The 20,439-nt window shown below is 39.4% G+C and overlaps 1 protein-coding gene across 1 annotated transcript; it reads right to left on the bottom strand.

Moving 5' to 3' along the window:
• Positions 1-1,191: 1,191 nt before the first annotated feature.
• ANKLE2 (ankyrin repeat and LEM domain containing 2) lies at positions 1,192-16,705 on the bottom strand. Its single transcript, XM_014963095.1, has 12 exons — positions 16,221-16,705; positions 15,070-15,261; positions 13,654-13,847; positions 12,536-12,724; positions 12,116-12,238; positions 11,652-11,718; positions 10,319-10,500; positions 9,041-9,147; positions 7,973-8,166; positions 6,290-7,010; positions 5,590-5,721; positions 1,192-3,079 (listed from the first exon to the last, which is right to left on the bottom strand). Exons 1-12 carry the CDS (start codon positions 16,696-16,698, stop codon positions 2,842-2,844), a joined length of 2,817 nt encoding a protein of 938 aa, XP_014818581.1. The 5' UTR covers positions 16,699-16,705; the 3' UTR covers positions 1,192-2,841.
• Positions 16,706-20,439: the final 3,734 nt, after the last annotated feature.

Here is a 20,439-nt window from a genome sequence, read left to right as displayed (position 1 = left end):
GCAAGGCCTTGACCAATGTAGTGGTCATCAACCCAGCTACTTCTTGCCATGCCCCACAAAACTAAACAGAGTGTGACACTTGAAGCTACTCATTTTTTTTTAATAGAAAGTGGGGTAACTATTTTTAACATGACACTTGGCTAATTAAGAAAACCAAAACCCACAACTAGTCTTTTGCACCTTTAGAAGTGAACTTTTGGCCAAGAAAACGTAATTCAAGCAATATCCATCTGATTTAAAGTGTTTCCACAGGCTCACTATTGCAGAGCTCTCTTCACAATCATGAATGATCAAATCGCTACATAAATTGCTATTTTCTTTTAATAGCTGAAGTAAATACATTGTTAGAAAAATGACCTCTTCAGATGCAGTACAACTGGACTAATGCACATTACAGTTAAAAAAAAATACTTTCTTGACTGAACCAAAACAAAATTAGAAAGTGAAAGGTGGGGGGTGGGAGTGGAGGGGTGTGTGTGTGTGTGTGTGTCTACATGTACATATCAGTAACATACATTTTTATATTTATAAAAAAAAGCAAAGCATAACAAAGGAAAAAGGACAAAAAGCGTTAGTTTCAGTCTCCAGCTCTAGAAGAGACTCTTGTGGAAGGGCCAGGCTGGAGAACAGCAGCTGCCCACAGGAATTTGGCTTTAACATGGCATTGGGCAATTACTCATCATTTGAATAATTTCTCCAGAATGACAAAGACATCATTTACATTAAATTATTTAAAAGAAAATTCAAAACCAAACAAAAAAAACCCCAAACCCTTTAAAGTTAAAACTGTAGGAATTTGGAACCTAAACAATTGTTAGAGACCAGAGAGACTGCGGCATCAGAAAACCCAGCCCAATAAAACCTTATGAAGTCACTTAACGACCTTGGTAGCAGCAGGGTATGCCCCTGCAGCCCCAGCTGGCTGAAATAGCACTGATTGACAGGCATTTGTGTAAAGTAGCTCTTCCTAATGTCCAGCTCATTGGAAATAGGCTTAATTATAAAGAAAGAGCTAAATAAGCCTTTTTGAAAAGAGTAATTTCTAAAATAGGAATGCTCTCCCAACAGCGGAGAGCTATCGCACCAAGTAATTAAACTTAGAAAAAGAGAGAGACGTTAAAATACGTTCTGTTCAGAAAGCCCAGAAGAAAAACTCTATTTTATGTGCCCATAGTAAGTGGATGCCACTTCTTTTTTTAAACTTCTAAAAGAACAAGAATTTAATTAATTAAAAAAAAAAATATTATGTTACAAAAGGCACTATTAAGCTTGCAAAAGCATTAAGTGCAGGGTTTTTTTTAGGTTTGTACCAAATCATGAGCCTACTGAAGGGAGTCCAGGCTCTGCAGTTGCTACAGCCATCAGACCTACCGCGCTCCGGGGTCTCCGCTCGGCCACGGCAGCCCTGAGCCCTGGCACATGGGCCACCAGCACTTGCCCTGCACCAGCCCAGCTCCAACCAGCGGCTCTCCAGCCACGCGTGTGGCTCGCAGCCCTCGGAGGAGGCCCTGGGCTGTCTCACCTCGTGTGTGACACCAGTGACTCCAAACCCATCCCTTTTTTACCAGCACAGCCCTGGCAGATTGTAATTTTTTGATCAGAATTAGGGTGTAACGACAACTCTAGGTTTTCCTTTTCATTTTAACTGGAGAGCTATCAACACTGAGAGCTCTGTGTCTGGGAGCCTGCCTTCAACCAACATGACAACCATTAAGCTTCATAGGGAAAGCTTCAATCTCAGTGGCGTGTTGTCGAAACAAGTCATTCCTGCAGAAGGCTAAAGAATAAAATTATTGACTGCTGTAACAAAAACCTCATTACCACATCAAGACTAGAGACATAGTAAAAGCTTAGAATTCAATAAAAATATTTTTAGTCCTTATTCCTCTCACTTTACAGTTGGGAAACAAGGAGCCACATCATGGGTCACTGGCTACCACGCTAATATATTACAAACTAGACCATTAAGGTATCTTGCTGGTAAATTTGCTGAAATTATTGCTGATGTGCTTTTGTGTAATAACTATTAAAATCTGCTAATGTTAAAAGCTTCTGTGGAGAAAAAAACCAGCTAATTTTTATAGTGTTTCTTTTAATCTTCATACTAACATTTAAAGGAATACCAGTAGTTTCTATAGTGCCCCTTGACTAAAACACAGTATATCACGGTGCTTTTAACAGCCTCAGAACAAGCAAAGACTCGAGGTTTGTGTGTAAATAGGTGCACACAGCCACACGGAGATACAGGGGAGTGTGTGTGTTCAACCCTCTGGGGCAAACCAGCTGTAAACACGGTCTGTTTACACACGGGGTCACGCTCATACTCAGCAGGGAAAGCTCTTGCTCCCCTGCTTTGTCGGGCCCTTCCCTCTGAGCATCCCCCTGCAAGTGGAAGAACATTTTACCTCTCGCCGTCACTTTCCCCTCCTGGGGTTTGTGTTTGCTGCTGCTGTGCTTCCTCCAGCCGACCCACGCAAAACAAATGCAGCTGAGGGCTAACGGGTTCATTACAACAATGACAGTCGGTGATCCTAAAACACCACCGTCTGGCTCTAAGTAAAGGTTCAGCTCACTGCTTTACTGGCAACAAGAGTTAATCGTAGCTACTGGACAACTGCACTGACTCACTAACTTCTTGCATGTCACCAGTGATCTATCTTGTATATGGCATAAAGACATATATTCTCTTTTTTTTTTTTTTTTTAACATACAGTTGTCCTCAATTGAGGAAAAATAAATAGCCAAGTACAAACCCTCATGTCACGTCAGTAACATCGTAGTTTTTTTCCTCCGCTCTAACAACGAAATCAGAATTGAAGTCCCAGGAAGATGAATTGCATTTTAGTGGGCAGGAGGCTCTGCAAAATAACGCAGTTTTAGCAGCGCGTGGTTGACACCGGCTGGACTGTAGCGCCCGGGGCTCCCCGGCTCCGGGGAGAACGAGGCGGAATTGCCGTATTTTCCTGGGCTTCCTGGTATGGGGCTATTTCTTCCCGAATTGGAATAGCCTGAAGCACTTGGAAGGCCAGCAGCGATGGCTTGGGACTTGACTCTTGCCTTCAGTGATGGACTTGGCCAACTGAAAGAGACAAAAAGTCACGTTTGGCTTTTGTTAATAAACTGCAGTGAGGAGAGCAGTGCCGCCACGCAGGGTCACCGGGAGAGCTGCACCAGCAGAGAAAAATGGTAAGAGACAGGTCTGAGAAGAAACAGTGACAGCGTAATACATATCCTATGCAGACATTTGCTCCAAAATGGCCATTAAGAAAAGAACCAGGAGCTTGTGAAGCACCTGGGGGACTTGGCCAACTGAAAGAGACAAAAAGTCACGTTTGGATTTTGTTAAGAAACTGCAGTAAGGAGAGCAGGGCCGCCACGCAGGGTCACCGGGAGAGCTGCACCAGCAGAGAAAAATGGTAACTGGTAAGAGACAGGTCTGAGAAGAAACAGTGACAGTGTTATACATATTCTGTGCAGACATTTGCTCCAAAATGGCTATTAAGAAAAGAACCAGGAGTTTGTGAAGCACCCGGACAGCTTTAGGGCACACGATCCAAACTGACCCGATCCTGGCTAGTGCTGCAGCCAAGAATCATTCCTGGACTTTCTTTTTTACACGTGAGGCAATTTCTTAAGATGACCCACTACAGAAAACACCCTATAAGCTAAGGATGTTTTACAAAGTTTTTGAAAATACATAAATAAACAAACCCCCCACCTACGAAAGCCAGGCACACACAGCTTGGCTACAACCCTTGGAAAATAATTCTGACAGACCTACTGGTATCTGTATTTTTAGGTCTGAGTTTTGCAGTCAAACTCTTACGTATCTAAAGACAAAGTGCTGTAGCGTGTCCTTTCTGTGCTATGAGCAGAGGCAGCACTGCTAAATGAGGGCGGTTGACAGATCAAGCCCTGGCACTGTCAAATAATTACAGTAACCATTTTTACTTATGTGATAGAACAGTGATTACACCTAAAAACCTTGTGTTAAATTTTAGCACTTCAGAAGAACAGCTAAGACCTTTCAGATAGTGGAATAAGAATGAAAGAACCCCTAATAATTAGCCTATTTCTTTCAAAAATTAATCACAAAAATCAGGGGATGAGAGAACGTGACTTTGAAAAGTGAAGTTATTCAAGGACACCGTATCAATCAGGTACATGAAATACTTGCCTGTTTCTACTCCACTTTAAATCACAGAAAAATCTTAGTGAGCTTCATGGTTTTTTTCTAACCCTACACTCGATGGCCCTATTTCAGTGCAGTATTTGAAATACAGAGACAAAGGGAAGCTGGTTTCTTTCCCAGTGCTCGGCAACCCTACACTCGATGGCCCTATTTCAGTGCACTATTTGAAATACAGAGACAAAGGAAAGCTGGTTTCTTTCTCAGCGCATCTCTCCTTCCACTCACCACCTGCACTCCTTTCAGCCCTGTCCCAGGTTGCTTCAGCTCTTCCCACAACATTCCCCCTCTCCAATCTCTGCCAACTCATCACAGCTGCACCTCCCAGCTGCTGCTTCCCAACTCCTACTCTGAATTTTGTGCCCAAAAAAGCCAGTCAATTATATTTTGAAAATTCTCATGGGCTCTGACAGAACTTTAGAATTTCAGTCTTTAAAGCATATTTTGAAAAATTAATGTTCAATACCAATATTGAGAACATCTTAGTGAAAACAGTTCTCATAACTGGAATTTCATGCATTTAGAAAGCTAGAAGAAACAAGAAAAACACCAGAAGTCAATACAGGTCATTTGATGGCTGCCCCCTTTCCAGTCTGCTGAGTGGCACTGGGTCATCTGTTCCTTTTCTGAGAACTTCATCATGACTACATATAAACGGTAGCCTGTCCAAGCAAGGGACTCTTCAGTGTTCTTACCAACGTCTGTCACGGTGGAAATAAATCTTCATTTAAAACGACTACCAGAGAAGCCACCTGTATGAAAATCGTCGCTTTAGGTCCCCCAAAAGCAACAGCATTCAAAATAAAACGTATAAATGGCACACCACCTATTCCAGCCACCCTGCTAACGCCGTGGGCTCCACGACCTGTGTAGCAAACCCTTCTCTCTACAAACGTCACACACCCCATCCATCTCCCTACCCTTAGACTGGGGTAACAGAGGGTAAAAAACCACGTAGTAATAAAAACATGCCCGAAGATATTAAATTCACTTTACCATCACTCAGCACAACCGAAGTACCTCACAGCAACACATCACTGCCCCGCACCCCCAGCAGGGAGGGGTTACCATCCCACATCCCAGCGGCCACTGAGGCCAACAAAGGATCCAAGCACCAAGTCATACATCAGCAAAGTGAGACACCTGCCAGCTGGGAAACGCTGACGCTCTCCAGACCTTCACTTTCTGTCTCATTGGTGTGTACACATACACTGACTGACAGCAGCCAAAAAAGCTTGGTGGTTAATCTCAGAAACACACTAACAGTTAATAGAGTTGAAGATTTAAAGCAAGGTTTTTGTGAGCAACAAGGCCTGAAATCCCAACTATTCAGGCTGCTCTGGCAGCTGACGCGCTAAAAACTTAATTTCAACTCGTTGAAATGGAATTTGCAGAAATACCTCTGCCTGTCAGACGACGTGTAGGACTGCACCGCCTGCTTCCACTTGTAAGTGACGGGGTATTTCTGCGGATCAATCTCCACCGCTTCTATAGCCGCTAAGACATCACTATCCAGCTTCGAGGGCTGCTCCCTAGAATATAAACACAACTAGATGAAAAGAGAACAATCTACTTGTTCAGGCAATAAAAAACATTTGTCTTTCAAAGAAGCAGACAAATTGCCCATGCTCCTCTATAGACACAGTTTCTCTATGACCATTTTCTAGCAGGCCCAAACAGAAATGACTGGCCATTATTACATAGTAGTCTCATAAAATAAAAGTTTTGAAAATTGAATCTGAGGACATCCCCAGAGTGCAGCAAACACCTCGTTCATCCAAGTCAGGCTCATCCTGAAGTCACAAGACCCTCAGAGGAATGGTGAACAGCAAAGTTTACCGAAACTGATTGGGAAACAAAGCCTTCTCCTCTTCTTCCTTGTGGTTTGGATCCAGTATGAGGGAATTAGGTGCAAGAGAACTGCAGGGCTGCTGTATAAGCACTGAAGCACCTCCAGATGATGGTTCAAGGCTGACTGCAACTAGTGTTGCTTCGTATCACATCACCTCAACCTTCCTGCCAGTGATGCTATAAAAAGCAGCTTGCTTTGCATACACAAACCAAAGGGGACAAATAAGTGTTAAAAAAGACAATTCTTACCCAAGCAGGAATAACTTCTTAGACTCATCATTTGTGGGTGAAGCCTTCGAAAGAAATTTTTGGGAAGAAAGTTGACGTTGTTGTGCCTCATTAGTCTGAATTCCAGATTCCATGGGCAGTCTCTCCTTTTCCGATGGCATTTTGTGTTCTGTCCTTAACTTGGTCTCTCCAGGTTTACCCATAACCCTTGGCTCAGAACTCGCCAGGGAACCTGCGTAGCAGGTGTTATCTGGGTGGTCCTTGGATATTCTCACCTGACTTGTTCCTTCAGCCAGAATTCTCTCATTCACAGTTTTTTCAGTGATTTTATTTGATTTTCCTGCAACCTCTTGTTCTTGGAATGACAGGCTTTCAAATTCTGACATTAAATTGGAAACGGGCGATATAAGGCGTTCTCCTCCATCGTGCAAATGCTTTCTGTCACTAATTATCCTGTCACTGGAAACAGGATTACAAAATCCATTTTTGCTGGAAGAAGCCGCCTTTTCATAGTGCCTGGGGGGACCCGATGTTTCGATGATGTTTGCTGCGCGCGCCATTGACAAGATGTCACACTCGGCGTCTCCCAGAGCATCGATGCTGGGCTCTTTGGAGGCAAGAGGTTGGCTGATGTTCCGTGCTGCATTTTGTCTGTTTTTGATTTCTTCTAAGCTCATGTCATCATCATCCTCATCCAAAAATGCTCCAACAGAAATAGAATTGCAGCACTTTTTACTCTTGCCTGCAAACAATTTTGATAAGAGCAACACATATAAAGACTTCCAAGAGAACGCCAGTCAAATAAATTAGGAACAAATACATCATCTTTATGCCTTATTCTATTTATTGAAACCCTCTCTAATTTTTATTTATGCACCAGCATGAACTAACCTAACTAAAGCTACAAATACAAAATGACAACATTACGGCTGTATCTTTTTTGCAAATAACCTTTTATATCCTGGTCAATTGAGAACTGTATTCCCTACACTCCTCACTTCAATCATTAACCAGCAACACAGGATAAACTCTGGATAAAGCAGGACAGGGCAGGAAAACGTTACTGATACAGAATAGTTGAAGTTTTCATCTCTTCCAAAGCACAAAGGCTGATGACTGTTCCAACGACTGCCCTTCAGGGTTTGTCAGACCAGGTTTATCCCAGAACCAGTCCCTTCGGGTCTATGATCAGACAGGAGAGGAGGAGGAAGGAGCACAAAGATTTGGGACTAGTGTGTGCCCTCCATAAACACATGGCAATCAGCAGCCCCAGCAGGTATAAAACCTTTCCTGGCTTTGTCCAGCGTGTCTTTCACCCTCAATGGTGAAGAATGATTCCTTTATTTTAAGAAGTTACTTATTCTGTATCTGTGGATTACAAAATTCTGTAAGATGAATTCCCAAATGCTCTGAGTAAAAACTTACTGAAGATAGAGGTTTTCTTACAGGAATTTCATTTGGGGGCTACAATCATATAAAGTACTTCATATGAAAGATAACGAACGTCTAATGAGATCCGTTCTAATTCTCCTACATCCACAGTGATGTGAGCTACTTTGTCAGTACTATAATGGGACTGTTTGGACAACAGATTAAAAATAGCAACCACAACAGGTGAATGCTGCATCCCTGGGCACCCAGCTTTTTCTCTCCCTCTTCTCCCAAGGTACAACCTGTTGTTTGTACCATTTGCTCTTTCCTTACCAGAAGGATGTGGAGTTTTGTATCGATTGCAGGTTTCATTTTCCCCTGTCTCTTGCTGAGCCTTTTCGCTCATTTCCTGATGACTCAGGTACTCTTCTAATTTTCGCAACCCCTCCTGGGAAGACAGATCAACAAAACAGCCCAGAAATTCCCAGTATTCAACCCACGGGAACCCCAGTTCATGAGCTAACTCCCTGCAATAAATAAAATAAAACGAATCATTTGTGAAGACATAAATATTAGTTTGACAATAACTTTTCTGAACACATTTTATCAGCTATTAATAGTATAAACGTGCAACCAGGCAACACAATTCCGCAACAATCAACAATTTGCATAAGCGATAGACACATCCTTAGCAAACACAGCATCATCTCATTTCTTCTAGGATATTTCTCAAATTTAATCTATTTTTAAAGTCAGCACCATAAATATTGCTATTTTTAAGCTGACTGCATCTAGACATCAGATAGAGATGAATCCCCACTGACGTAGGCAGAATTTGGATGATACTCCATTTGACAGCGTTTTCTGTTTGGGAATGGGAGAAGCAGGAGGAAGCGAGGGCTTATTTTAAACCAAGAAATCTCATCAGCTTTTACCAATGTAATTTTTTTCCCCATATTGCTGATACACGGTATTTTAACAGCAAGGCCACGGACCATAACACACAGCTTTTATAAAGCAGAACATTTGTGTTACAATCTTTTCGCTCTGCTACCTTTTTACCAATCCCTCATTTTACAGAAAAAATAGGCTATGCCTAATTTTAGACCTTCTGACAAATCAGGCAAGTAAATGTTTGAGAAAAGCATTCTATAAATACCATCAATTATATTTAAAGTATCTTTTATCCCCAAAGAAAGCTACCTCTCACATTTTTACCTATTTTATTTACACAAAAATACACTAAAAATCCAACTACATTATACTTCATAAACATTTCTGCCAGCAACTTTTATCCTAAGATACTGTTCAGTAAGTGATAACCGTACACTCAGCACAAGTCTTTTGCTTTTAATTGCTCTGTCTTTTGCTAATTTTTTATACTGACACTCTTTTAGATACCTTCCAACTCTTTCAAGACCTCTCTCCAGATCAGATTTCCTGACATTGTGAAAGAAGCCAGCTCTCTCTCGAGGTGGAGTCTTCCAAAGCCGGCGAAATTCTTCGGCCTTTAAAAAACAGAAATAATGTAAAATAACTACCCCCCACAATCTGAAGCTCATTCGGGGCTGACTAAATGTCTGCCCGTAGCTCTGTTTGCTGCCTACACATAAACAACTCAAGTTCTGCCCCAAGTATTGCTCAACTCCAGCGATGAAGAATCTCAGATTGAATCTAAAGTTACTCCTCCCAGTATTACTGGTTACTTTGATCTCGTAACTGCTTATTAAAAGAGTAACAACCATAATGTATAACCACCTTAAAGTAAAATGTATAGATACTGAGTCTGCCTGGTTTTAATTTGGGTGCAGCAGGAAACAGGTCTATCTTATAATTTTCCCAGGCCATTATTATTTTATTTAATGATAAATGCTCTCTTGGTCACTGGTTTCTAGGATGATATTTTTACATGTACATATTTAATTCCACAGACTTGCTACAATTATCACAATAGATTCTTGCTGTTTATTTCAAAGTTTGAATTTGAACTGCTAAAGGAAATAATCAAGCCGTCATACTTGCAGGCTGTTCATATTAAACTGATGAGTCAAAGAAATACCCATCAATTTATAACATATTTAACTGATATCTCATTATTCCTCCTGAAAACTGAAGACGTTGCATTTCTACTATACAATCAATACTTTTCCAAAACTCTCCCAACACCTACTACTTGGTGGTCAGTTTTTCTATTTAGAAAAAAACATTAATGTTAACTCAAGAAGCAGAGGTGATAAACTGCTTCTACTGCCAGCGCCAATTTCTAGAAATGAGATAAAGTTAAGATTTCTTTAAAAGCGATGTGTAGCCACATTGAAAAGTCTTGTTTCAGACTAGAAAGTTACAGCAATTATCTGTAAGACAATGAAAGGTTTGTCAAAGAGTGCTCTTTGAATAGATTCCAACAGGGAAAAAGAAAAGAACAACTTTTTTTTAACTGAACTTCCCCTCTTGTTATTTACACCACATGTTTCTATGTTTTCAGCAGTAAAAAATACTTAGAAGTTTCTGTGCTTTTCTACGGAGGAAGATCCATCTCTTCAAGAAAAAGAGAGCCACAATCTGTAACAGAGGAAGCTGCACCACACCATGAACCTTGGGTGGATCTCATAATGGCTCCTTAAGAAAAAAAAAAAGGAAAAAAATAGGCATTATAGTCATATGAAGTTCTCTCCCTACCTTTGAGGGGCTCATGGGGCCTGCGAAAGCTCTTATTGACAGCACTGGATCTTTAGGGCTGCCAGTGTATTTAGATAAAGTTCTCTGGGGGCCATCATCTGTCTGATCGGGTGACCACGGTGCACCAATTACAGGAGCTGAGGAATTGTCTTCTGCTCTCAAGAGTGGTACATAGTATCGACCTAAAATAAATAATAAAAAGCTTTCTTAAGAAGTTTACGTTACATTAGTCTGCTGCTTCTTCCAAGAATATCAATACACCCCGATACTTAACCATCTGACTATTTCATTAGTAAAACTACCTGGAATTCAAACTCACTGTTTCAGTATTTATTGCCTGCTCACACACTGACACATACAATCCTTCCCTAATCATCTTCAACACATTTCAAAATCTCCTTTTGTCAATGTGTAAACCCACATGTGACAAAACAGTGAAAAGTTCTATGTCAAAGAGATTACACACAAGTCCCCAGCATGACACATAAATCTCTTGCTTTATAAGTCTTTTGTTTGCTTTCAGATTAAACTCTCTGCTTCAGGCTCGCTGAATAAAACAAGGGCCACGGCATCGTTAGAGAGTGATGAGGATAACCTTGTGATCCATACAGCCTTTTACTTTACATAAGTAAACGACAAAAGGTTTTCTGTTCCTTATCAGTTTTAGTTTCTCTGTGGTTTGCACATCACTGTAGTTCCTTATCAGTTTTAGTTTCTCTGTGGTTTTCTGTACAATAAATAATAAAAAGCTTTCTTAAGAAGTTTACGTTACATTAGTCTGCTGCTTCTTCCAAGAATATCAATACACCCCTATACTTAACCATCTGACTATTTCATTAGTAAAACTACCTGGAATTCAAACTCACTGTTTCAGTATTTATTGCCTGCTCACACACTGACACATACAATCCTTCCCTAATCATCTTCAACACATTTCAAAATCTCCTTTTGTCAATGTGTAAACCCACATGTGACAAAACAGTGAAAAGTTCTATGTCAAAGAGATTACACACAAGTCCCCAGCATGACACATAAATCTCTTGCTTTATAAGTCTTTTGTTTGCTTTCAGATTAAACTCTCTGCTTCAGGCTCGCTGAATAAAACAAGGGCCACGGCATCGTTAGAGAGTGATGAGGATAACCTTGTGATCCATACAGCCTTTTACTTTACATAAGTAAACGACAAAAGGTTTTCTGTTCCTTATCAGTTTTAGTTTCTCTGTGGTTTGCACATCACTGTAGAGCAGCAACATTTGTGAACAGAAATGTTATGGAAAGCAAACGGAAGACGGCAAAGAGCCAAAATACAAGCCTGATACAGTATAATACAGACCTTTCAAGTACTCTCTTAGTTTTTCTTTCAATTCTGCAGATTTGTTCTTGCTTCTTTCACAAACTACCTGTTAATATAATTTTAGTTGTTTGTCAGTAAAGCATAAGATCAATCTCAAATCAATTGCAATGTGTGTTCTTTTTGAATAGTCACATTACTGGGCTCGACCCACCCCATCCCATCCAGTAGTCTTAATTCACAGCAGAACAAGCCACTAAAACACACCCACACCCATATAATGGATACTGTAAAAAAAAAGGCAGCAAATCACAAAATCTAGAAGCTTCTGCCAGATACAATCAACTTAAAAGATTTTTTTAATGTTATCAAAGATTTACACTCCAATTACGACACTATTATTTTACCACAAGTAGTTAGTAAATGTTTGAACTTGAAAAATATCGACAAGGCACAGTCAATAGGCACAACATTTTTAGCTTTGCTGGGGAGACGGAGAGACTTACTTCTGCTGGAGTCTGATCGTATTTGTTTCTTGGATTTTTTACAATAGCAGGGTGTGAGGTGAGCACATTAACAACGTCCAAATTCCCAAACTTGCAGGCAAAATGCAATGGAGTATCAAATCCCTGCAGTGGCAAAAAGGGAAAATTCACATGCATTTGGAAACACGATAAAGTCAATCCCATGTATTTTATTCTGAAATTGAGAAAAGTAAATAAATGTCGTGACTAATTATCAGGGCTCTTAATAGATCCTTTCCCACCACGCTGTAGAATGATGATTATTAAAACCCACAAAACTCACAAATAGCCCATTTTGCCAGAAGTGTTCCCTTCCATTCTCTTTCCCTCTCCCGTACACACCCTTAACACCTCCCAGTTGTTTCCATAATGAGGAGAAACTGGCAGACATTCAGATCTTACCATTTTATCTGGTGTGTTAAGGTAAAGGTCAACAATATATTGGATGCGATTCTTCAACATGACGTCGTTATCGTCCGGATACATGAGCCGCATAAACTCGGGATTTTCCAAAGTGTCCAGCAGTAACTGGCAGATGCCAGGTTGATTCTCCTTGGCAGCAACATGCATGACATTGTACCTACACCCTTCCTGGAAAGAGAGACAAACAGTAGAATGAACTGAAATCTAAACAGCTTTCTTACACCTATACAATTAAATTAATTTAACTGTGAAAACACAAAGGTTCCCACACTGAGTCTTACATTTAGATTTTTGTTTCTTAATATTTTATTTATGAGACAGTACACAAACATCCTGAAGTGCAGTAAATTATATGATATCATAAGGACGTAGGCATCTTTATACCAACATTATTCTTATACTCAGCTATAGTCTTTTTTGACATCTAGGGCAAAAAGGTGGCAAAGAAGGTATATTAAGATACCACATAATAAAAGGAGATGGGAAGTTCAGTCTTTAAAAAGAGCAGGAAAATGGGTGTGTATATATATTTGTTTGCTGTAATACATTACACGCGCACACTTAAACAACTTCACGAAGCTGGTCTGATAGAAGTCATTTGTTACAGTGAGATTCTCAGCGTCTGCTCAATGGTACCTTCCATGTGGATTTTAGATGCAGAGCTTGTTTTGAGATTTAACGGTGGCACCTGGGTAAGTGGTGCTGCAGGAACACCTAGTTACAGCCTAGGCACTACCCCACTCCTTAAAATCATTCTGCTTTAAGAAGACTGGAGTTATTTGGAGATCAACACTACATGAAGACATTCTTTCACTACTGGATAAAACTCTTGTTCCCCTCAAAAACTGCAGACTCAGTTTCTTCACTTGAGCTCTTCTGGAGCAAAGTGAACTCTCAGTGATGACGGGTGACTTAGGCAAGACAGACAACAGCCACATTTCTCTCAGCTTTCAGCTAGAAACACACGCTGAGAAACTTTGCACTGGTGGAAACAAGGTATCGTGAAGGAAGAGAAGGAAACAACATTCCTTCTGGTCCTGCTTATCAGGCCTTGAAGCTAAATCATTAAACCAGATTTTCTATTTTATCTTTTTTACCTGTACAACTGTTGGATTGTCTCCCGACCCAATCAGATAGCGAGGGTTACTCCAAATAAGTTCTGAAAATGTGGCTGTATCTCCTTTCTCGACAGCTTTCCGAAGTTTAGCAGTCAGATCTTGAGTGCGTGGACTTTTATAACTGTTGGCTCTTTCCTTATTCGCAGAGTCGGTCTCAGGGGAACATAAGCCATCTACCAAAACACAAGTAACATGTTTCTAGAAACTCTTCTCAGTGATCACTATTTTTATATCCAGGCAATGAAAATAAGCTTTTAATCTAAAGTATGTACTAACTTCACATCTTTAACATACAGGAGTAAAAAAACTGAGGTCAATGATAAGACATTTAAAATAGCAGGGGAGGACAGTATGACTTAATCATCTTGTAAAACTGTTTCAGACTTCAATAGGGACTGGCAAATTTCATAATCACCAACCTGATTCCATTCAAGCTTAAAAGCAAAATTCAACAAGAAATAAGAATTTTCTGAATATTAAAATTGCTTTTGCAGTTCTGTGACTACCGAGTCCCTTTAACCTAGCAACTGGGAACACTGTGAAATATGATCAGAGTTTACCATTTTATTTTTGAACTTACAAACCTACTTAACAATTAAGTACAGTTTTAATATACTGTGCAATTTTATCAGTGTCTTATTAAATCTGAAAATCCTGAAGTCCATGAAGAAAATAAAATCCTACCAGATACAACCATAGACTACTAAACAACACATCTATGCAGGCCATTACCAACATTTAGCTTTAGAAGAACAGCAAATTCATGAGAACCAGAATGATGACAATTACTTTTAGAAGTAACCAGTTTATTATAGACCATAGAAACCATACATTGAAGGTTGAACCTTATGTTTAAAACTCAAAAAACAGTCTTTCCATAGATCCCTAGGGCTCTAACTTAGTTCTGTAGTAGTTCTTTACAAAAGAAATGGCAGGTTTCCAACATACTCTACTTCTTATTTTTATTTCTGTACATAAACTTTGGTGCATCTTTCTTGGAAAAGGAGCAATTAACTTTACAGATGACATCTCCAGTGACAGAATCATTTTATACAGAAGTAAAACCAGATTTGAACTAAAAATTAAAATATGCTTTTTGTTGCCTGTTTCTAAATTATTTCACAGAAGAAAAAAAATAATGTAATACCTATGTCATACCTATTTCTACAGTAACTTTATTTGGGAAGCAAGCTCTGGAACTCTGATCCAACATTTGTTTACAGCTTCTCTTAAACACCACCACCCTAAAGGGACTTTAATTTATTAAGGTGATTCATTCTTTGAAATTTTTCCTTTTATTAGTATACAGGTTATGAAGTTGCTGCTTCTTCTCTCATAAAAAATGAACAGACTGTATATTGCATCTACTGTTCACAGGTGAACACCCTCACTTACCTCTGTTAAATGATCCCATTTTCACTGGAGACAGACATAAGGAGGACTTGCTTGGAGATGGGAAATAATCACAGATTCCTTTAGCAAACTTCTCAGCATCCTCTCTGTTTGAAAAAGCTTTAAAACGGGAACCCTTAATCATCTTAACAGCCTGGAGAGCTTCCTTTTTATCTTCATAAACATGTATTCTCTCTGCAACAAAGTACAACCAAAGTTAAGTTATTTCAATAACCTCAGTATTGAAACTGTTTCTCTACCAAACACAGCATAAGAATCAAAAGTCCTTTTATATTTTCTCTCTCAGAAATTGAGTAGAAGAATTTTACACCCTCCAGCTAACACCAGGTGGTACATGGAGTGTTTGGCCACTCCTATCAATCAGAATCTGAACACCCATTTTAATAGGGGGTAGCTCCAACATGCGAGTATTTCACGCGCAGATTGAAAAGCAAATTCAGAGTTTATTCACCCTGCAATACTCTACATGTTCTCTTGTTCAGAAAGATCACCTATGTAAGTGATCCAGTCACAACTTTAAGACGTCTACACAGAACCTTAGATATTAATCAAATCTTCTCCTTCCTCTCCTTTTCTATTAATTTTTAAAACTATGATATATGAATATCCTTTTTATGAGAAAGAATACTTAATACCATCTCAGAATAAACCATCCTTTCTGCACAACTGTAATCCTGCCAGTAGGTAATTTAATAATTCCTCATTGCAGTACTCATCAATAAAATGTGAAGAACAACAGATACTTCTAAATACCATTAGGCACTAAGATAGAAAGGAAAGTATGAAATCTGTTAGAAGAGATCAATTAAGTTTCATCTGATGCCCATACAGATAGGTTTTTGATTGTCTACCTGTAGGATTACAGGCACAGGGTGGGTATGAGAGTAGCAGTAGGAAATAATTTTCTTCATCTGAGCTACATGAAGTAGTGGATCCTCATGTGTATCGATTATGGCAGAACACCTGGGATGTCTTATACCTGTGTTTCTATGCCTCAGAAGATCCAATAAATATAGAAACAAAAAAGAATATTTCATGCAATGCTTAAAATAATAATACAGTGGTGTTCATATCACTTGCTAAATAGAAACAGGTCTATTTAGACATTTGAAATAAAGGAAATAAATATTTACCATTTCTTGCCAGTATGTCATCATAAACCGGACACACACCATAGAAGAGCGGAGGATCTCTGGACGGTGTCTGAGTACTAGTCTGTGAATCAACACATCCTGCTCCACAGACTGGAGCTGAACAGTTCACGTGCATCACAGCATCTTCTTCTGGAGGGTTCAGACCTACGCAGTACCCAAAGTCTACCTCTTCAGAAGCATTTCCATGACCGTTGTGATTCAACACTGCAGTTTTCAAAGCCTTTTGTGCTTCTGCCCGGCTGCTCTCAGATGGGATGTTTCCAGCAGCCTCCTCTGACAGAGCAGATCCTTTTTCCTCCAACGCTCCTTGCTGTTCAAACAACGCCTGGGCCAATTTTTTTTCAAAAATAAACCTGGTAGTTGAGGTAATGGGCCCACATTTCAGTCCTGCTCTTACAATTTCTTCTCGAAGCTGATCAGGGGTGAGCTGCTTCAATCGGGACAATATTGCATCCATTGTTATTTCACCTATGGAGAAGGCAAAACAGAGAGGAGAGAAAATGTAAAGAACAACCCAACTTTTTTTTTTTCCCCCCACTATTTAAATGCTGTATTAAAGCCAAGGTAAAAAGCATCTCACAACAATTTTCTGGACTCTGATGAGATTATCACAGTTGCAAAGACAAAATATTTTTCATCTCAGCACATTAAAAACATTTTTAAGCTATCAGACTTACACCAAGAGTTTATTTCCACTCCTCTCTCAACTGCTTGAAAGAAAATTTACAGCTTACATTTTATTCTAGTTTGTCCTTTTCAGATTTCTTTTGGAGTGAACATTCAATCCAGAATATTTACGCATGAGAATTTATGACAGGATGAGAAATATTTGATTCCTGCCAAGAAAGGCACAATCTGTGTAGGTAGTGAAATACAAGAACATGATGACTAGTTAGCCCCAGGAAGAGATTCCAGTTAGGCAGCACCTACAGCTACAAGCACAGCATCATTTCTTCTATTTTTGTAAGAATTTCTAGCTGACAAAAGTCTAAGGCATAATGCCTTCTGCAGGTGCATAATGCAGCAACCAGGGGAGTCTATCTCTGGCCGTGACACAAGGCTGGGAACTATTTACACAACATGTTGTTTCCCAGCCCCGTTTTGAAAGCAAACAGTCAGAAGACAAGAACTTTTCAAATTTCCCTCCCGGAGTAAGAGTGGGAGCTGGAAGAATTTCTCCATTTCCCAAGGAAAATTCTTCTCTCTGGTATGATAGTACAAGTCCCCAGCTCACTTCCCTCCACGTAATCCACACACCTACAGCTTCTGCCCTGGTCAGGAAGAAGACCCTAAAACCAACATGATACCAATACTAATTTCTGCTGTGAAAAACACAACTGAAAAATAATAGGATTTGGGCAGCTCAAGAACGTAAGAAGGAAGCTTTAAGGTTATTTCATTAGATACTGCATCCACGTATCTCCACAAAGGCTGTGACTTTCTCCTGCTGTACACTATTCAGAAACCACAGCTTTAGGACAGAAATGATTAGGCTGCCCTATTCCCGCTTCCACTCCCTCCTCACACTCACCCTCCCTTCACCACCCAGCCATTTTATGGGTTACCCTGGTTTGGACAGGCCTGTATGGCATTTTAAGCACTTTATTTTCAACTCTAGGTTTCATCCTCAGTTTATGAAATTTAGGACTACAAGACAACACATTTACAGCTTTTCCACATGAATTGATTTCTGATTTTTTTCAAATGCCATATTTAGAGCAACTCAACTCCTAATCATACTCAATTTGAGACAAAGCAATCTCCAGGTACGAGGTCAGTATCACCTGTAATTTTCAATTAAATCTCCTCAAAAGAGCATTTGTGGATGCATGTAGCGATATGAGAAGTGTCCACAATTTACATGCTCTGCTGCTTCATGAACAGGGTGCACAAACTGTCCTTAACATGGGTCAGAACATCTGCTCTGATGGGCAAGAACCTTTGTCTGGGAAACTATAATGTGAGGTTTGAACGGTGAATGGCTGCACCCTGACATCTAAATACTGGATCTTAATAAGTTAATTATTCATTTTGTCAAAGTGTACAAACTCAGAAATAATTTGAAAATTGCATCTTCATCACAGAATTGCAGTATAATTAAACTGCCTTATTTTTCCATGTATATTGCCAATAGCAGCATCACAAAACACATCAACAAAATAGACAACAATTTTGCTTAACTTTTAGGAATAGTCAATATAGTCAAAATAGTCAATACCTAGTAAAATTTTCACTGGAATTTGACTTCAAAACTAATACTAGGAAATACTGTGGAAAATGCCACAGAAAATACTGTGGTTAATGCCAAACTCTAAGTAGGTTTTCAAGTATAATTACAATGTGATAGTTATGCGAGTTTAAGGGTTGTTTTCTTGGAGGGCCATTTCCTTAGACAGTTGTATCTGGTTGTTGTTGTTTTTTTGAATGTCCAATTTTAAACATCTTGTGATTAGAGAAGGTACCTCAGTACCTGAATATTTCACAAATATTAACTGGAACTTGACAGAAAAAATGGAAAGTGAGAGTATTTCAGCTTAAAAAAACCCTGCAAACAGCGGCAAAGCCACGGTCGCTGCTGCTGAGCTACCTCCCCACAGTATTCTAATTCCCTTATGATTTCTGAACCTCCAAGCAACCTCAGTGTTACAATTATCTGTCTTGCCCACAAGACTGCAAAGACAGACGTAAAAGATCTTCTTGCTCACTTTTGATTTTTAATCCTCTATTTTTTTTTAAAATAAATTTGATGTCATTATGTTTTAATCAAGATATAAAATGTGGTCCTGAGGTCAATTTTAAGAATATCAGAAGTTGCTGTTTTAAGGATTTTCTTTTTTAGGTTGTGTAACCGAAAAAACACGGTAAAGATGAAAACTCAGGGATATGAGTTTATTGCAGAAACAGCTCAATGATAACACTTTAAAACAGCCAACAGAATATAACGCCTTAAAGAATTAACTCAGGAAATGCTCCTAGTCTTAGGGCTCAGAACTAGCACAATCATTCTGTGGAAGAGCAGACTTTTTTGTACGTATAATTCACGTACCTGGAATATGCAGGCACACGCAAAATCTTTCTTCTTGGCTTGTGGTTAAGTCAAAAATACCAGGAAGGAGTGATTTCTCTGCTATCTTATGTTTTGATAGAAATTAGCACCCAAAAGTTTCTTCCTGATCTATGTAAGAAAAACTACTTATTTCATGTGTCTGTTACCACTCAGGCACAACTAAAGCGGAGTGAAATGACAAAGCAGACCAGCAGTGAGGAAATTAATCTTTGGTTTAAGATCTAATGGTAGCAAGAAGAGGTTTCTACAATAAGCTTGCTGTGGAAACAAGAAAAACGTTGTTGGAATGACAACAGTCACTCAGCTGTCAAAGAGATGATATTCAACTGATCTGCCAACCTCTTTCACGATAACATCTGGTTTCTTGTTCAGAAGCAGCAGGTTTCTCAAAGCAACATAGCTGTTTGAAATCCCATGGCAGTCAATTTATTACAGCACTGGAGATTCATTTTTTTGATCATCAGTATGCTGAAAGGTACACACACTTTTTCTCACAGTGCAGTTGTTTCACAGCACACGTAACGCCCTTTCAAAGAGACTGTAATCGATTTTAAAAAATGCCAAAATTTATTTAAAAATCAGAGAGAGAACTTTCATGAAATGTGTTTGTGTCCTGACACTAACCTTTCAGCTAACATGGATAAGCATTTATTAATTTTTAACCGCGTCACCGGTTTTGATCTGTCCAGAACAGAAGGTGTGACCTGCAAACCCGAGATACAGCAATTGCCTGTTTCAAGATAATCCTTTGATCATTTACTACCTGCAGGTGCCAAAGCTGATTATTTGAACCTTAAAATGCATTTTATGGAACTTCAAATGAGCCAGAGCGCAGCCAGCACCGATACAGCTACCTTTTCTAGTCTAGCACGTGAGGTCTCACAAGCTACCATTAGCGGCTTCACAAATACGAATAACTGCTCTAACAACAAACACGTGTTCTAGGCTTCTTCCAAACCAACCAAAATCCGGAAGAATGATTATTTTCCCTCGTCTTACTGCATCAGTATGAGCATACAGAATCTGTTTCAAAAAAATTTAAGACTAGTACCAAGAGAGTACGAATGACTGACTTTTAAGGATGGCAATATTTATTCCACTACTCATTAAACCCTTCAGTAAATGACCAGT

This window comes from Calidris pugnax, unplaced genomic scaffold (genome assembly GCF_001431845.1).
Source record: "Calidris pugnax isolate Ruff unplaced genomic scaffold, ASM143184v1 scaffold32, whole genome shotgun sequence".
In the NCBI taxonomy this organism is placed as follows: Eukaryota; Metazoa; Chordata; class Aves; order Charadriiformes; family Scolopacidae; genus Calidris; species Calidris pugnax.
Note: the sequence above shows the minus strand (reverse complement) of the source record. Positions and strands in the feature narration are given on the sequence as shown.

Excerpts from the sequence above, each read along its gene's own strand:
- ANKLE2 (XM_014963095.1), bottom strand. The coding sequence starts at position 16,698 with ATGGATGCAATATTGTCCCGATTGAAGCAGCTCACCCCTGATCAGCTT. Across the intron at positions 13,848-15,069 it reads AATGGGATCATTTAACAGAG|ATGGCTTATGTTCCCCTGAG; the intron begins GTAAGTGAGGGT and ends GTGTTTTGGTAG. Across the intron at positions 11,719-12,115 it reads ACGATCAGACTCCAGCAGAA|GTAGTTTGTGAAAGAAGCAA; the intron begins GTAAGTCTCTCC and ends TTATATTAACAG.